Source organism: Lutra lutra, chromosome 15, assembly GCF_902655055.1.
Source record: "Lutra lutra chromosome 15, mLutLut1.2, whole genome shotgun sequence".
NCBI lineage: Eukaryota > Metazoa > Chordata > Mammalia > Carnivora > Mustelidae > Lutra > Lutra lutra.
In genome coordinates this window covers 16,835,045-16,849,485 of record NC_062292.1, presented here as the reverse complement: position 1 = coordinate 16,849,485, position 14,441 = coordinate 16,835,045, and the positions used below count along the sequence as shown (strand labels likewise).

The window sequence follows — 14,441 nt, the reverse complement described above, 5'->3', positions numbered from 1 at the left end:
GTGTCATAGATGATACTATCATTACATTGCTTTCGATATTTATAAGGGTCCAAGCTCATATCCCCAGACTTATGGACGACATTTATTCCCTTTAGACATTAACTCTTCCTTTCTCCTTCCTCCTTGATGGAAACAAATTTCAACAGTCTATAGGAAAGATGAGCTCAACATCCCTTATACATTTAAAATTATAGACATACTGATGAGATTTATTTCAATGATTATTGCTATCTGCTCTTTCAATTTTACACGAAAGAGGGTCTGACACTGCAAAGTGAACTATTAGTTCATTTAAACTATTCTACCTCTGAAAGTGACCTACCTTTAATTTCCAGGAAATGTACAAAACTGTAATGCATCCTGACAACTGTATTATGTAAGAACACACAAAATTTTAAAATGCTATCAGCAGATTTGGCTGTTCTATAAGTAAATCTTACTTGGCTCAGAAAATAAATCTACTAATATAAAATATGTCTTAAATTTTTAAATAGTAGCAGATAAAAGATGTAGCTTAAAAGAAGCTTCGAAGAAATAGCTTCAGTTTTCTGTAAAAAATCAGAAACTTACATTTTCTAATACCTTCATTCCAAGTTTTATTTACTAAGTACTGATATGAAAGACATGTTTTGAATGACTTGCCTTATTAAAAAAGCTATACCAAAGAGTTCCTCTATTTACTAATAGCAAGAAATTGGTAATTATGATCTCAAATTTAAAAGTTACTAATGATTAGACAAAAATACATAAATGAATAAGGAATGCCTTGTAGCTTGCAGGTTAACAATTGTAAAAAAAAAAAACACAGAGGCACATGGATCAGAAATGAAAAAAACTAATACTGTTTTTATTCACAGACAACATAATGTGTATGTACCATATCTTTAGAAATCTATAAGCACAGTGAACTTAACCAGGAAATTCCACTGTGTTTCTATATTCTATCAACAAATGATTAGAAAATAAAAGTTAAAAATAGTATCATCTATGATAACATCAAAAATATGAAATATTGGGGCGCCTGGGTGGCTCAGTGGGTTAAAGCCTCTGCCTTTGGCTCAGGTCATGATCCCAGCGTCCTGGGATTGAGCTCAAGAGCCTGCTTCCTCCTCTTTCTCTGCCTGCCTTTCTGCCAACTTGTAATCTCTGTCAAATAAATAAATAAAATCTTTTAAAAATATATGAAATACTTAGGGATAGACTGGGCAAAATATATGCAAGATCTGTATATAAAAGCATAGAGGTAAAAAAGTGTGGAGGACTAAAACTACCGGGAAAACTAAAAACGTTGCAAAGACAAAGTAAACAAGACTTAAATAAATGCAGAAATACATCATGTTCATGGATTATAAGTTCAACATTGTTAATATGTCAGTTCTCACCAAAATGATTTACAAATTCAAAGCAATCACAATCAAAATCCCAGCAGGTTTTTTTTCTTTACAAGACTTGACAAAATTTTAAAATTTATTTAAAAATGCAATAAGCCTAGAATGGCCAAACAATTCTGAAAATGAAGGGAAAAGCTGGAACATGTATACTGTCTGATTTCAAGACTTACTATGAAGCTATAGTAATAAAGACAAGTGCTATAGTGGCAGAATGATAAGCCCTGTGGAATAGAACAGAGGGCTCAGAAAGAGACCCACATACGTATGGTCACTTAGTTTTCTACAAAGATGCCAACATAATTCAATCCTTCCTGTATATATTTGCAAACATACGTGAGGAGGAAACACTATTACTCTATGTTATTCTTCTGGAAGTAATAGGATTAAAACGTGTAAAGGCTTACTGTTCTGTGATTAGTAACTATTAAATCCACACAGAAAGGTATCTCAACATTTCATCTTCTCAATGTTTAGCAATTAGTTTGTCTCCTTTGGGAGGTTTGAAAGCAATCAGCTATGCACTACAGAAATACAGCTGGTTTTCTTTTATTTAAAATAGACAAAGGTAGGGGAAGTGAGAAGAGTAACTATATGACCCCTACAATATACTCTTAATGTGTAAGGAAAAAAAGAACAAAAAACCAAGAACCTGTCAAACGGGAGCTTTAAAAAATGTGTTATTCCAGACTAAAAATGGGAACAAAAATCATCATAATGACAGAAAATATAAGGTTGTCAAAGAATCCATAATTCACCTTTGGAGTGAAAGAAAATCAGTCTGTGACTGTAACCAGTGTTAATTTTTTTTTTTTAAATAAGATCATTTCCTTACTGAAGCAAAAGGGGGACAGAAGGGAGATAAAGAACAAAAAGTTTTAAAATAAAAGCAAAAATTTAAATTACTCGTAGGAAAACATTTTCAAGAAAATGTTGACAAGTGCTATGATCCATAGTTGCTTTTCGATATTCAATACATACTATATATTCCTTATGCTTCTAATGTCCCTCTTTGAAATATAATTGGGTATTGGTATTTTTACCTAAAGCTCCCAGCAACAGAATTCAAAAGAAAACCATACTCCCTCAAATCTTCATTTGTCTTTCTAACTAAGATATGTTTTAATACTGGTGAAAATGATAATACTAAAGAATATAATAGCCATGAAGTTAAAGTCAGTGCTATTGTGCTATTTTTATCACCAACCCTGATTACACAAAGTATGGCAGATATTTTGATTCTATTTGAAAAGGCCAAAGGGGAGTAAAGGAGAAGAGAAAGCAGCATTTAATGAATGCTAGTTCTGTGCCAGACACAGTGGTGTGCTGATAAATGTTTAACAATCAGCCCTCAGGGGTGTATGTATGAAATGTGTGTTTGTTATAAATTTTGAAGGCTGTAGGACACAATTTTGAAATTATAATTAAATATACAATACTCTTTATTGTGAATTTCTTAGAGCCAACTAATTCTCACACAATGCTCTACTGATTTTGCCAAACTCTTGAGAAGCCAACTTAGGACTGCAACGGATAAATGAATATTATGCCAATCTTATTGTTATTTGATATTTTCATTTACATTAAATAATAAAAGGAAAGTGAAACAATGATATATGTCATAACCTCACTTATTCATCAATGATATAAGCAACCTCTTTGCTGAATTAGATAATACGTGTACACCTTGGAGGGTTTGGTTCCAGACTACTGCCAATAAAATTAATATTGCAAACAAGCAAGTCAAATGAATGTTTTGGTTCCCCAGTACATATAATTAGGTTTATACTATACTATAGTCTATTTAAATGTGAGATAGCATTATGCCTTTAAAAAAATTAATGTACATACCTTAATTAAAATACTTTATATCTAAAAAATGAGCTTTCAGCAAGTTGTATCTTTTTGCTGGTGGAAGATCTTACTTCAGTGTTGATGGCTGCTGACTGATCAGGATTGTAGTTGCTGGAGGTTGGGGTGGCTCAGGCAATTCTTTTATTTTTTTAAGGCCAATTAAACTAATTTTGTTCAGAGTATTTTATATTAAATTACAATATTAACAATCTCTAAAGACAATGAACATAAAATTTAAGAAATAAAAATCTGTTTGGTCTTTTATAGACCACATACTATAGAACTCACAAATGAAAATTTACAAATATAGAAATAATGACTACTTATATTGTGAGGATTTTCACAAGGAAACCCATAAAATGTCATATTTTAAACATGCAAGTTTCTAAAAGGGAGAAATTTTTTAATAATTTAGCATAAAACCCAATTATATAAACTTGGTATATTCCAGAAAATACTGCTTTAAACATTTATACCATGATAAAAATTCCTTTGGTACCTTTGAATCAAAATGGAGTATACTATTGTGTAATTACTCTTAAATGCTACTAGAAAAGTATTTTTGTTACAGTTATGGCACCTATATATACACAAAACATGAAACCAGTGCCAACAAAATCCTTTTAATCTTTTAATAAAATAACTTTTACTTCACAGTATCAAGGCTTTAAGTCTCTTATAACACTTTTTACAGTGGTTATAGCACAAAGAAGAGCGGCATAACTCTTAAAACAAACTTTACTAAAGCAATCGTACAAACAACGCAGTGAAAAGAATCAAATAGCAGTTACCCCAGTGCAAAAAACAGGGGGCCTGCTAGACTCAGTCTCAGAAACGTGTAAACACAAACACACTATCTTCCAAACTCCTAAACGGAAAACCCACAAAACAACTCAGCGGAAGTAGAACAAAGATGCTCATGGTTCACCACAGCAAGAAGACCTGATCCAGTGTTGTCTCAACACACCAGAGGTCTCATTGAGAAACGTTGCTCCAAAACGTCAGTCATCATAGTTTAAAATGTATGGAACATAAAGGAAACAAACAGATGCCAATATTTATGTTGCATAATTGATTACCCAGCTTTTGACATTGTTTCTTCCCAATGTCTGCCAACAAAGGACTCTTGTTTCTAAACTAAGTGTCCCAAAACTAAGAGAGCAGGGTACTCCTTCAGGAGTACACCAGTCATCTCTGTAGCCCATGAACGCAGCACAGAGGGTCTTTTTAACTATGCATTCATGAGCACACACAGACACCAAACCAAACTTCCAGCTTTCTGCCACAAGAGAAATATCTTAAAAAGGAACCTCTTTTAACCAGTATCTTCTTGTCCAATCTCAAAGTCATTCTGCACAAAGCAACAAAAGCAATTTAAGCAGCGAAACAGTTAAGAGGGAGAACTGGAGGGAAAGACACATATGCCCGTTTGCAAACCCTTAAGCTTGTGAAGGGTGATCCAAGAACCATCTTTTCTTTCTAATCCAAAAGTCTTTCTGCTGGCTCAATCTCAGAAGTCTTGGAAATAGGACAGAAATGCTTCACTGCTCTGAAGATACATTCTAGTGTCTCAATGAGAGAAAGCAGCTGGCCAAGTCAGGCCATGTAGTGGTGATCATCTCTCTCCATATAGTCTGTCTATAAGAAATTCAATTCTTTTTTAAATCTCTAGGCTTTCCTGGAAATTTCACTGATTATACAATTCAGAAACTAGAAGATTATGATGAAGAGTCTTTCTCATCTTCATTATTCTGACAACAGTACAATCAATCTGATACTGTCTTTCCTGAAACACTATCAATGATACTGACTTATTCTTCAATGGTTTCCTTCGTCCCAATCTGGCTATTCAAAGCAACTTGTATTTGAATTCCCTACTGAACATGAATGTGTCCCCATCTTCCATTTCCTTCCTTTGGGGACTTTAACCAGAACTCGTGCTTTGCCACACGCCAGGGACTGTAATGTTCTTTGCAGCTCACTGTCCTCTATTCTCATGGCCCTTTTGATTTCTTCAAAGCTAAACCTACCCCCTTCACTGAATATGAGAAGCATCAGTATCCAGAAGATGGACACCTGGAACTTCTTTCCTTCCTTAAATTTGCTTTTAAAATAGCATTCCCCAATGTATTTGCCACTGAAGATTTCTACCACTGTGCTCTCTGAACTAATTGCTAATTTCTGAGATAAAATGTCTTAAATACTTTCTAAAATTTAACCATTTCTAGAGTTAAATGCACTTCCATAGGTGTGTATGTTGGTCAGTATGCCATCATAATTCTATTCACTGTTAGATCTATAGAGCCTGGGTCACTCTGATTCTGCATATACTGCTTGAAGAGAATCATGATGTCCTTGGAGAGTTCCATGTCCTTGAACATGCCTTCCAGCTTGCTAGTGAAAGCAGCACCACATTCATGCTCTAGTTTTGACGACTAAACTTGACAGATTCTTCACCATCTACTGAGGCACTTTTCCCAATGAGGAATCATTTTGTTAAATCTTTTTTATAAAAGGCTTCAAAGAAATCTTTACTATGAATGAACCTGAATATTATCATTACTTTGTCAAGAATCCCCTCCAGCTCTTCATCTGTTGCTTATTACTTGCTCCTGATTTTGAATCAATGTGCTTTGCTATCAGTTCTGAGGGTTTATTTGGCTTTTCGTTGATACATGTTTCAAAGGATTCCTTCATCAAGGCGATGAACTTCTCATTCCTCGAAAAGCACACTTCTATCACATGGTCCACATGATCCTTAAAATCTAGCAGGTCCTGTACCATAGTTCTGTCTTTTTCAGGACTGATAACAATTGTTGTCCCAAAAGTCTTGATGTAGTCACTCCAATGCTGCAGCAGACACTGCTGCCCATGTTTCACACAGCTGAATGGCTGGTATATCTGAGTGAGGTTGGCACTCTGGTCTCATCAAGGAGGTGGTCTAGCCCTTTCTACAGAACTGCTGTTCAATGTTCTCTGAGTAGCTGTTTCTCCGTGTAAGCAATCAGTGGTTTCTGTGTGCTGTGGTCTAAATATGTGATTACTCAATCTCCTTCTTCCTCTGAACACTAACTTACATGGTTAGGATATTCTGGCCTTCTGCGGCATATAAACAATTCATTTCTTCCAAAAATTTCAGGTCAAATGAATCTTTATATACCTTAAGGTCAGAAAGCATACTCAGCAGACTTTTCATAAACTTCTAGCCACTGCTTTGCTGCTTCTTTCTTGTTAATAGCAGAATTCCACCAATACTTTTACTCTGAGCCATTTTATTACTAATGATATGGTTTCTTAAAAGTTCCAGTCCTATATTCCAGACAGAAGGAAGCGTGGAATTCTGAAGTACATAAGTACAAAGCAAAAAAGAGGACAATATTTCTGATGATGATCATTTGTCTGCAATGATCTTGCCAGCATGTGCTAATCTTCTTTAAAACTAAAACACTGTCTGGTGAGTCTTCTCTAAACTGAACGATCTATGCTTGGACATCATCTTCATAGACCTGGCACAGCTGTTTGTAGAGTGTTGAGGAAACTTTGTGAGAATAGATTTTCAACAGCTTAGTAGTTTTTCCAAGTTCTATCTGATGGAGATACCACTTGTATGGCTTTTTCTGCCTCAAGAAGCTTCTGCCAGGTGTCCTGAACATTAGTTATCAGGCAATTTAGGCTTCTCTCAGAATTCTTGATCACTAGTTTCTTAGAGCCACTGCTATGCCCAGGTTTGGAGGTGATGGTGGCCACTGTGAGGGACACAGATGTGGTGAGGCCATGGGTGTGCCCAACAAGCACTGAGTGGCTGGCCTTCCTAAGGGTCTTGTCAGCCATGGTTGCAGCCAGGAAGCAGTGGGAGACTACCCCAACCCCCCTGACTGGCCGCCCAACTACCACTGCCCAACAGCTCAGGCAATTCTTAAAATAAGAACGGCAGTATGGCAGTTTGCCATACTGACTGACTATTCCTTTCACAAATGATTTCTCTGTAGCACATGACGCCATGATAGGATTTTACCTGCAGGAGAACGTCTTTAAAAATTGGGAGTCAATGCTCCCAAACCCTGCCACTGTTTTATCAACTATGTTTATATAATATTCAAAATCTTTTGTTGTCATTTCAACATTCTTCACAGCATCTTCACCAGGAGTAGATTCCATCTAAAGAAACCACTGTCTTTGCTCATCCATAGGAAGTAACTCCTCATCCAATAAAGTTTTATCATGAAACTGAAGCAATTCAAATAATAATAATGAAAATGTTTCAAATATCTCAAGAATCAAAATGTGACACAAAGATATAAAGTGAGTGAATGCGGTTGAAAAAAATAGTGCCAGTAAACTCACTTAATGCAGGATTGCCGCAAACCTTCAATCTGTAAACAATGCAGTATCTGTGAAGCTCAGTAAGGTAAAATGCAATAAAATGAAGTAAGCCAAAAAAAAAAAAAAAGAAGAAGTAAGCCTATAGTTTAGAATATTTCCTCAATTTTTGTGTTACTAACAAGAACAGGCAATGGATACAAAAAACTTTTTAAAAAAAATATTTTATTTGAGAGCGAGAGAGAGAGGGAAAGAGAACGTGACACACATGAGTGCATGTAAGGAGAGATGAGGGAGAGGGATAGAGAATCCCAAGCAGACTCCACCCTAAACAGGAAGCCTGAGGTGGGGCTCGATCCCATGACGCTGAGATCACAACCTGAGCTAAAACCAAGAGTCAGAGGCTTAACCAACTGTGACATCCAGGTCCCCCCAGACACAACAAACTTTTAAGTTTAATCTGCTTTACTGCTAATTTTTCCATCACTTTCTTAAATCTAGACATCCAACAAAACAATAAATCAAGCTCTGGTTAGTGCTATTTACCAATTTCTGTGGTATGAATAAATCATGACACATTTCAAGCTACAGTTGAAAAAACACTGAACACAGAGCTGGGAAGAGATATACGCAATAGCACATTGTTATATGATATTTCACCACACAGCTATAATAGACATATATAATGTACAATGTAGAAAAGTAACTAGGAAGTGATGAGTTTTTAGCATTTATTGTCTTCACCTTTTTTTTTTAAAGATTTTATTTCTTTATTTTAGAGAGAGAAAGTGCATGAGCAGGGGAAGGCACAGAGGGGGAGGAAGGAGGAGGAAAAAGTCTTAAGCAGACTCCACACTAAAAGTGGAGGCCCACGTGGAGCTCCATCTCACAAACCTGAGATCATGACCTGAGGCGAAACCAAGAGTCAAGCCCTCAGGTGCCCCCAGGTGCCCCTACTGCATTTGCTTTTAACATAATTTAATTATAAATTTTGTGTAATTTAATTTTTAATGAAGGCTGTGCTTAACAGTTCATAAGATACCTAAATTCTAACAATTAACCCCATAAGGGGGGCTACAAGCCAGCTCCAGGACACCATTGGCTGGATACTATATAAATGTTTCACAAACAAGGGAACTAAAAGTTAGCAGTGATTTATTTAGGATCACACAGTTGGTAAATGTTAACACTGTGATTCAAGCTGAGGTATAATAGACTCTAAATCTGTGCTGGATCATACCAGGTTATCAAAGATATAATTTATACCAAAATTTAATATTAAAAGTCATATAAGGATGTTTTTCTTTGTAAATACTTGAGTGTATACCAGTTTTTTTCCCTTTTTTTAAAAAGATTTTATTTATTTATTTATTTAAAAGAGAAAGTGAGAGCGCAGGAGCAAAGGGGTAGGGGCAGATAGAGAGGGAGGAGAAGACTCGTGCTGAGCAGGCAGCCCCATGCCGGGCTCAATCCCAGGACCCTGAGATCATGACTTGAGCTGAAGGTAGAGCTTAACCGACTGAGCCAGCCAGGTGCCCCTGTATACCTATTTTTCCTGTCCTTCTGATTTCAGAGAACAGACACTAATCATTTTAATAAGGGAGAGTCAACTACATGGACATAGAGTTTTGGTTGGAAAGCTAGGGACCTACTCACAGAAATCTTAATAGAGGTATGCTTTCTGTGAAGTGGAAAGCCATCACAACTGAGGGACTGGCCAGCCTTCTTATCTCTTATGACTAAAAAATCTCTATTTTTCTGTGTATATGTGTTTACTCCTTATATTTATCTATATTATCTCATTGTTTCTGCCTTGCAGATTTCAATTAAATCAAAATAACATTTCTGCAATGCCTCATATGTAACTAGTGACAAACCCTTCCCTTTTAGCTTATAAAAAAAAAAAACACTTCACTATCCAAATTTCAGATAATTTATTCACTGTGTATTGAATGACAGTAAATACTAAAGAAACAACAAATAATCCCTAAGGTTAAGAACACTAAAAATCTAACAAGACAAATTACAAATTACAGATTGATCTGTGAATTTCTATGGGCTAAAAAGTACAAATAAACAATTCATTCCCGAGGCGAGTCCGGTCTCAAAATGGAGGTAAAACCGCCGCCCGGTCGCCCCCAGCCCGACTCCGGCCGTCGCCGCCGCCGCCGGGGGGAGGAGGGCCATGATCCAAAGGAACCAGAGCAGTTGAGAAAACTGTTTATTGGTGGTTTGAGCTTTGAAACTACAGATGATAGTTTAAGAGAACATTTTGAAAAATGGGGTACACTTACAGATTGTGTGGTGATGAGAGACCCCCAAACAAAACGTTCCAGGGGTTTTGGTTTTGTGACTTACTCTTGTGTTGAAGAGGTGGATGCAGCAATGTGTGCCCGACCACACAAGGTTGATGGGCGTGTAGTGGAACCAAAGAGAGCTGTTTCTAGAGAGGATTCTGTAAAGCCTGGTGCCCATCTAACAGTGAAGAAAATTTTTGTTGGTGGTATTAAAGAAGATACAGAAGAGTATAATTTGAGAGACTACTTTGAAAAGTATGGCAAGATTGAAACCATAGAAGTTATGGAAGACAGGCAGAGTGGAAAAAAGAGAGGATTTGCTTTTGTAACTTTTGATGATCATGATACAGTTGATAAAATTGTTGTTCAGAAATACCACACTATTAATGGGCATAATTGTGAAGTGAAAAAGGCCCTTTCTAAACAAGAAATGCAGTCTGCTGGATCACAAAGAGGTCGTGGAGGTGGATCTGGCAACTTCATGGGTCGTGGAGGAAACTTTGGAGGTGGTGGTAACTTTGGCCGTGGTGGAAACGTTGGTGGAAGAGGAGGCTATGGTGGTGGTGGTGGTGGCAGCAGAGGTAGTTACGGAGGAGGTGATGGTGGATATAATGGATTTGGAGGTGATGGTGGCAACTATGGTGGTGGTCCTGGTTACAGTAGTAGAGGAGGCTATGGTGGTGGACCAGGATATGGAAACCAAGGAGGTGGATATGGAGGTGGTGGTGGAGGATACGATGGTTACAATGAAGGAGGAAATTTTGGAGGTAACTATGGTGGTGGTGGGAACTATAATGATTTTGGAAATTATAGTGGACAACAGCAATCAAATTATGGACCCATGAAGGGGGGCAGTTTTGGTGGAAGAAGCTCGGGCAGTCCCTATGGTGGTGGTTATGGCTCTGGTGGTGGAAGTGGTGGATATGGTAGCAGAAGGTTCTAAAAACTTTTCAGAAGAAAAGGGCTACAGTTCTTAGCAGGAGAGAGAGCGAGGATTTGTCAGGAAAGCTGCAGGTTACTTTGAGACAGTCGTCCCAAATGCATTAGAGGAACTATAAAAATCTGCCACAGAAGGAACGATGATCCATAGTCAGAAAAGTTACTGCAGCTTAAACAGGAAACCCTTCTTGTTCAGGACTGTCATAGCCACAGTTTGCAAAAAGTACAGCTATTGATTAATGCAATGTAGTGTCAATTAGATGTACATTCCTGAGGTCTTTTATCTGTTGTAGCTTTGTCTTTTTCTTTTTCTTTTCATTACATCAGGTATATTGCCCTGTAAATTGTGGTAGTGGTACCAGGAATAAAAAATTAAGGAATTTAAAAAAAAAAAAAAATTCATTCCCAAGTGAATGAATAAGAGCTTTGAAAAATAAGTACATTTTTATCCCATACTTTTAACATCTTCTGAAAACAGTGCCTATCCTGATAGCCAGGGAAGATAAAAACTAAGATAAAAGTTGTTTATAGGCAGCTACAATAACCCACTGAGGCTGAATTGTTATGATGACCAGGAAACTTAAAAAGAAAAAAAAAGTATACCAATTTCTAAGTTTTGGATTCAGGCAATGAAATTAGAGTCCACTAAAGAGGTTGTGAGTAAAGACACAGCTGTTGCAAATATTAAATAACAATATAATGATTACTCATAATTAAGAGCAAAAGACAACATATAATAAAAACAATACAAGTAGTAGATTTCAATTTGAAAAGTGAACTGTAAAAATCACGAAGGTGATTTTGATCATGCTACATAAAATAAATGTAATTTAAAACCAGTTAGATAGGCATTTTATTTAACAAAGCAACAAATTTTTAAGTGATTCCTGTACCAAACACCCCAAAAAACTCCCCATTCAGAGGTTTATGAAGATTACCCAAGGAAATGTATTAAAGAATCTGGTTTTTTTGTTTGTTTGTTTGTTTGTTTAGAGAGGAAGAGGAGTTTTTAAAAATGACCCATTTAAAAAAAAAACAAGCAATCAAGGTTTCAGTTTTGAGTAAAATGTAGTAAGCACACGCTTACTCTCCCACTGAATTCATCTATAAAACCTAAATATAATGCAGGCAGCAGTTATTTGAGGGCTCTGAAAAGTAAGTAAGAGCAAATAGTTTGGGAACAAAGATGAGAATCTGAAGTACAAGCAAAGCAGTCACAGGGATAGCGATTATTTTTCCTTTTTGATATCCATTGGCCTGGACTCAATGCAGTCCCGAAACACAAAAGTGAGCACCCAAGTAGACAGAGTGCCAGATATCTTGTAAATCTGACTTGAGGAAAAGAAAAGTGATCTCTTAACATTCAGTAGAGGGAATCCCTGCTTTTCTTTTCTTTTATCCATTTTTTTGCACCCCACAACCCAAGAAATTCCTTGGTAGTGGAGGCGGTGACAATAGGGACCTGCAGAAACTAAAATACTAAAAGAGGGAAGGACCCATTTCTCTTTCTGCCCCTCCAGTGCTTGGCCTCAGACACTGGCAAGATCAGAGGAATTGCTCAGCAACATGGGATAAATAAAGACTTAGTTATCTGACCAGAGGACCAAAAAGTGGAACTCCAAAGAACTAGAAAGTACCAAGGACAATGCACAGAGAAAAGACCTTGGGAAAGTAAGCCCATAAAGTTATTTATGAACTCCTGAGATCACCTGCAAGCTGCATATGTGAAAAATGAGCCTAAACATCTTACCACAGACTTTGATAAGTGTACAGATCCCAGGCTGCCACTGGTTGACAATACACACAGGACATATCTGAGAAGCAAAACAAAGGCTTTGAAAAAGGCACTAATGTAAAAAAATCACAAACCACAGAAGATGAAGTTCATACTTGTGTCAAACTGAACAAATCAGTCTTCTTTAAAGCAAATCTTCAAAAACAAAACAAAAAATAAACAGAATTAAAAAAAAAAAAAAACCACCCTACACAGGATATAAGCAAGACCTTAGATCTCATAACATAATATTCAAAATGTCCAAGACATAATCCAAACTTCCCTGGCATACAAATACCCAGGAAAATCTCAACACGTGTAGAAAAGACAGCAGACACCAACTTCCACGATAACGCAGATGTTGGAATTATGTTACAAAAACTATGATAAAAATGCTTCATCGAATAAGGGCAAATATCCTTGAGAGGAAGGGAAAGACAGAAAGCTCCAGCAAACAAACAAATAAAAGATAAAAAGAAGAACCAAATCAAAAGTTTAGAAGTGAAAAACAGCAATGGAAATAAAAATTCGCTGAAGGAGTCCAACAAAAAAATTTAGATGACAGAGGAAAAGTCAATATACCTAAAGATAGATCAAAAGAAATTCTCCAGTCTGAACCACAGAGTAAAATAAAATAGGAAGAAGGATGAAAGCACTTCCTACCTTTGATCTCCATGGAGGGGAGAGGCTGGGGAGTGGCCAATGATTTAATCAACCATGCTTTCATAAAGGAACCTCCATAAAAATCCCAAATGAAGGGGTTCCAAGAGCTTCAGGTTGGTGACCATATCCATATGCCAGGAAGGTAGTGCACTCCAACTCCATGGTAACAGAAGCTCCCGTGCTTGGGATGCTTCCAGATCTTGCTCTTTGTACCTCTTCATCTGGCTGTTCATTGTTCATCTGGAACAATGAACAACTTAGGAAAATACAGTATTTTCCTAAGTTTTGTGAGCTGTTATAGCATATTACTGAACCTGAGGAAGAGGTTGTGGGACCCTAATTTGTAGCCAAGTCAGACAGAAGAACAGGTAATCTGGGGACCCACTACTTGCTATTGGCATCTGTATTTGCTATTGTCTTGTAAGATTAAGACCTTAACCTATGGGTTTTGTGCTAACTCTAGGTAGCATCAGAAGTGCATTAAATTGTAGAAAACCAGTGGGTATCCGCAGAGAATCAGAGAATTGCTCAGTGTGGAAAACCCACCCATTTAATGTCAGAAGTGCTCTGAACAAACTATTTTCTTTTAACCTCAAATGAGATCTAAAGAAATACATGCCCAAACATACCGTAATCAAATTACAAAAAACGAAAACTAAAAATAAACTCTTGAAAGTAACCAGAGAAAAACAACTCATTAGTTAATATAGAACAACAATTTGAATAACTGGATTTCTTATCAGAAATCAAGGAGGCCAATCATGGTGATGAAATCGTATTTTTCAAGAACACCAATAAAAGAACTGTTGACCCAGAATACATAGCCCAGTGAATATATTCTTCAGGAATGAAGGTGAAACAAAGACAAATGGAAGAAAATCCAAGAGAATTTGTTGCCAGTATACTACTCTTTTAAAAAAGAAAGAAAAAAAAAAAAAAAAGCATCTACCTTCAGCTCGGGCCGTGATCCCAGGACGCGTCCTGGGATCACGGCCCACATCTGGCTCCCTGCTCAGCAGGAGGCCTGCTTCTCCCTCTCCCATTCCCCCTGCTTGTGTTCCCTCCCTCTCTGTGTGTGTCTCTCTCTGTCAAATAAATAAATAAATAATCTTTTAAAAATTGCTAAAGGAAATTTTTTCAGATGTAAGAGAAATAATGCCAATAAAAACCAAGAACCTCAGCAATGAAAAAAAAGCAAAAGGAGTG

At 36.8% G+C, this 14,441-nt stretch overlaps 2 protein-coding genes and 1 pseudogene across 3 annotated transcripts in view; 1 reads left to right on the top strand and 2 right to left on the bottom strand.

Moving 5' to 3' along the window:
• XPR1 (xenotropic and polytropic retrovirus receptor 1) overlaps positions 1 to 14,441 on the bottom strand; it is a 221,149-nt gene that overhangs the window by 119,660 nt on the left and 87,048 nt on the right. The window lies entirely within an intron of this gene.
• Positions 6,443 to 7,073, bottom strand: LOC125085784 (cullin-4A-like; annotated as a pseudogene).
• Positions 9,656 to 11,185, top strand: LOC125085783 (heterogeneous nuclear ribonucleoprotein A3-like). 2 transcript variants are annotated; one of them, XM_047704529.1, is made up of 2 exons: positions 9,656 to 9,677; positions 9,744 to 11,185. In XM_047704529.1, exons 1-2 carry the CDS (start codon positions 9,672 to 9,674, stop codon positions 10,800 to 10,802), a joined length of 1,065 nt encoding a protein of 354 aa, XP_047560485.1. In that variant the 5' UTR covers positions 9,656 to 9,671; the 3' UTR covers positions 10,803 to 11,185. The 2 variants fall into 2 exon arrangements, with proteins under 2 accessions (XP_047560485.1, XP_047560484.1); XM_047704528.1 differs by having other exon boundaries at positions 9,658 to 11,185.

What these genes read in the sequence shown, in the direction of transcription:
- LOC125085783 (XM_047704528.1), top strand. Translation starts at nt 9,672, where the DNA reads ATGGAGGTAAAACCGCCGCCCGGTCGCCCCCAGCCCGACTCCGGCCGT.